Genomic DNA, 3,716 nt, shown 5'->3' on the forward strand with positions numbered 1-3,716 from the left:
CAAAATTGCACACCAGAAAGTGTGGAAGCCAGACTTAAAACCAAGTCTGTATGCTGATAAAATTCATATTCTTTTCACTGTTTTAGACATTCAACTGGTATTTATTGAACACTTATTACGTACCAGACCCTGGAGGTACAAAAATTAATCACAGAGTCATACTGAGCACATAGTAGGACTAATAAATGTTTGTTGAATGAATATTGAATCAAGGTGCTCAAAGCCCAGGAGAGACAGACACACAAAAAGAACATACAGTAGCTTTTTGGCTTTCAGATTAATTTGTGTTTTAACATCTTTGAACTTTTTCCATGTAACATTATTATATCATGTGCTTTTTCCATATCATTAAAAGTTCTATAAAAATAAAACAAAAATGCATGCAATAGAATAGTGATGCGCTGTGATGGATGCAAGCCCCAGTGCAGCCAGCACAAAGCAGGGAGACGTACAGTTTCCTCTGAGTCATGTGAGTCAGGAGAGAAGGCTTTACATACGAGATAGTTTTGGTCAAACACAAAAACTGGAAATGGGTTCTTAGCAAAAGGAACACATGAAAAGGCACAGGAGTGTAAACAGTATATTTTCTGGAAACTACACTACTTCCGGTTGCCTTGAAGTTACTTCCTTCCAATATCAGGGCTAGGTATCAATAAACTGATCCTTCAGTAAATATCTGCCATATGCCAGGCTTTGTGTGAGATGTTTTACATGCTTTATTCCATTGAATCCTTGCAGCATTTTTTCCTCATTACACATAGAGAAAACTGAGGCTCAGGGTGGTGAAGAGTCCAGCCCTGGAATATATTCAAGTCTTCTATTCTTTCCACTCCCTGTCGTCTCCCCCAGATGCCAGCCACTGCTGCACTCTCCTGTCCCAGGTTTTACTCCAATGGAAGGACGTCCTCTCAGCAAACCTAGCTAGCTACCCTTTGGATCAGGAAACTGTGCCCATTTCACTGCCTCTTTTTCTCCTTGGGAAACTGGAGAGGAAAATGCATATAGAGTCACGGAGTTTTCAATCCTTGTCCAGACACTAACTATGATCCTATTCATCATCCATGCATTTAATAAATTCAGGCATACTTCATAGATACTGTGGGTTTGGTCGCAGACAAGCACAATAATATAGCAAAGATATAGAAATAAAGCAAATCACCCCAAAGTTTTGGTTTCCCAGGGCATATAAAAGTTATGTTTACACTATACTGTAGTCTATTAAGTGTGCAATAGCATTATGTCTAACAAAGCAATGTACATACCTTAATTTTAAAACATTTTATTGCTAAAAAATGATACCCATCACCTAAGCCTTCAGTGAATCATAGTAGTAACATCCAAGATCTCTAATCACCAGATCATCATAACACCTATAATCATCATGAAAAATCTGAAATATTGTGAGAATCACCAGAATGTGACACAGGGACACAAAGTGAGCAAATGCTGTTGGAAAAACTGTGCTAAAAGCTTCAGTTTGTTTAAAAACAAAAAACCACCATCTGTGAAGCATGATAAAGTGCAATAAAATGAAGTGTGACTTTATTTATTGAGCAATTATTATGTGCCCAGCTATGTTCTCAGTACTGTGGATTCAAAATTGAGTAAGCCAGGCAAGAGTCCCATTCTCACGGAGGTTAAGTAGTAGCGTGTGTGTGGTAAGTTGCTTCAAGTCATGTCCATCTCTTTGCGATCCTATGGACTCTAGCCAGCCAGGCTCCTCTGTCCATGGCATTCTCCAGGCAAGAATACTGGAGTGGGTTGCCATGCCCTCCTCCAGGGATCATCCCTACCCAGAGATTGAACCCTCATCACTTAAGTCTCCTGTATTGGCAAACAGGTTCTTTACAGCTGAGCTACCTGGGAAGTGGCAGGGACTTAGCACTAAAGAGATAATTTTAAAATTACCTCTTTATATAAATTTTAAAATTTTACATATTTTTAATTGAAGGATTCTTTTAAACACAGGTTTTGAGAAGTGCTGTGGTTTGTCCACACACATCACACTTTTATTACACAGTTAGGACTCACCCAAATCTGTTCCCAGTACAAAGTGCGTTCTGGCTGGTCATGATCCTGACCTTTTCCTCACCTCCCTCCTGCTTTGTCTCTCCTCAGACTCTGTCCTGCAAAATGACACCTGAGAACTTCACCTGGGCCTGGGGTGCCCCTGCTGAGTTCATCCTCCTGGGCATCACAGACCGCTGGGACCTGCGCCTGACCCTCTTTCTCATCTTCCTGCCCGTCTACCTGGTGAGCTTGCTGGGAAACGCAGGCATGGTGCTACTGATCCACATAGACGCCCAGCTTCACACACCCATGTACTTCTTCCTGGCCAACCTCTCCCTGCTAGATGCCTGCTATTCCTCAGCCATCGGCCCCAAGATGCTTGTGGACCAGCTGTTGCCTCGCGCCAGCATCCCTTACGCAGCCTGTGTCCTCCAAATGTTCCTGTTCACAGGGCTGGCCGATGCCGAGTGTTGCCTGCTGGCAGCCATGGCCTATGACCGCTACGTGGCCATCGGAAACCCTCTTCTCTACACCACGGCCATGTCCAGGCGTCTGTGCCTGGTCTTGCTGGGAGCCTCCGGCCTGGGCGGGGCAGTGAGCGCCGTGGTCCACACGACCTTCACCTTCCGCCTGAGCTTCTGCGGCTCCCGGGAGGTGAACAGCTTCTTCTGCGATATTCCCCCCCTGCTGGCCATCTCCTGCAACGACACCAGTCTCAATGAACTCCTCCTCTTCGCCGTCTGTGGCTTCATCCAGCCAGCCACCGTGTCGGCCATCGCCGTGTCCTACGGGTTCATTGCCGGCGCTATGATCCGCATGCGCTCGGCCGAGAGCCGGTGGCGAGCAGCCTCGACCTGTGGCTCCCACCTCACGGCTGTGGCCATGCTGTACGGGACACTCATCTTCATGTACCTGCGTCCCAGCTCCAGCTACGCCCTGGACACGGACAAGATGGCCTCCGTGTTCTACACCCTTGTCATCCCAGCTCTCAACCCACTCATCTACAGCCTCCGCAACAAAGAGGTCAAGGAGGCGCTCAGAAGGACTTGGAGCCGATGCTGCGGTCCACGGCGGAGGCACCAGTGAAAGGGCTGCAGGCTGGCGTTAGAACTGACTCTGGAGGGATGAGGTGGGCTATTCCCGGCCCCTGGCACGGGCTGGGTGTCCCTTGTCCTTGTTTGAGGTGGAAGAAAGGGGAGAAACTGAGGTTTACAGACAGGAGACAGGAACCTGAGGTACTCTAGACCCAGCCAGAACCAAGATCAAGTGAATTTGCCATTGAGTTTGCCTTAGGCTCCTCCATGTTCAAAGCATGTTACCAGATGCAGTAACTAGGTTTATTTGCCACTTGAATTTCCAAGAGGCTTATACCCAGAAACACCAGATAAGGGCTGTGCTGGCCGCAAGTGTTCTAGAGCCTTGCTTTTCTAACGTCCTTTGTGACCAGTGAGTCACACTGCTCACTTTGAGCCCAAGAGAGCAACTTCAGAACCCACTTATGCCAAAGACTGGGATAGAATCTGGGTAGGCAAATATCTTTCCCTATGAAGCCGCATATTCCATCTCTCAGGATAACTGAGAATACACATGATCTCATTCCTAAAATCCCACAGTTGTGTGAAAATTAGACCAAGATTATGTTACTTCAGGGCTGTGACAGATTAGGAAAGGGTCAGAATTATGGTTATGGTTAGAATAGGGTTAGG

The 3,716-nt window shown here is 46.4% G+C and overlaps 1 protein-coding gene across 1 annotated transcript; it reads left to right on the forward strand.

Moving 5' to 3' along the window:
* The first annotated feature begins 2,005 nt into the window (after positions 1–2,005).
* LOC129623869 (olfactory receptor 5C1) lies at positions 2,006–3,096 on the forward strand. Its single transcript, XM_055541773.1, has one exon. The coding sequence runs from the start codon at positions 2,071–2,073 to the stop codon at positions 3,094–3,096; it is 1,026 nt and encodes a 341-aa protein (XP_055397748.1). The 5' UTR covers positions 2,006–2,070.
* Positions 3,097–3,716: the final 620 nt, after the last annotated feature.

Source organism: Bubalus kerabau, chromosome 11 (genome assembly GCF_029407905.1).
Source record: "Bubalus kerabau isolate K-KA32 ecotype Philippines breed swamp buffalo chromosome 11, PCC_UOA_SB_1v2, whole genome shotgun sequence".
NCBI lineage: Eukaryota > Metazoa > Chordata > Mammalia > Artiodactyla > Bovidae > Bubalus > Bubalus kerabau.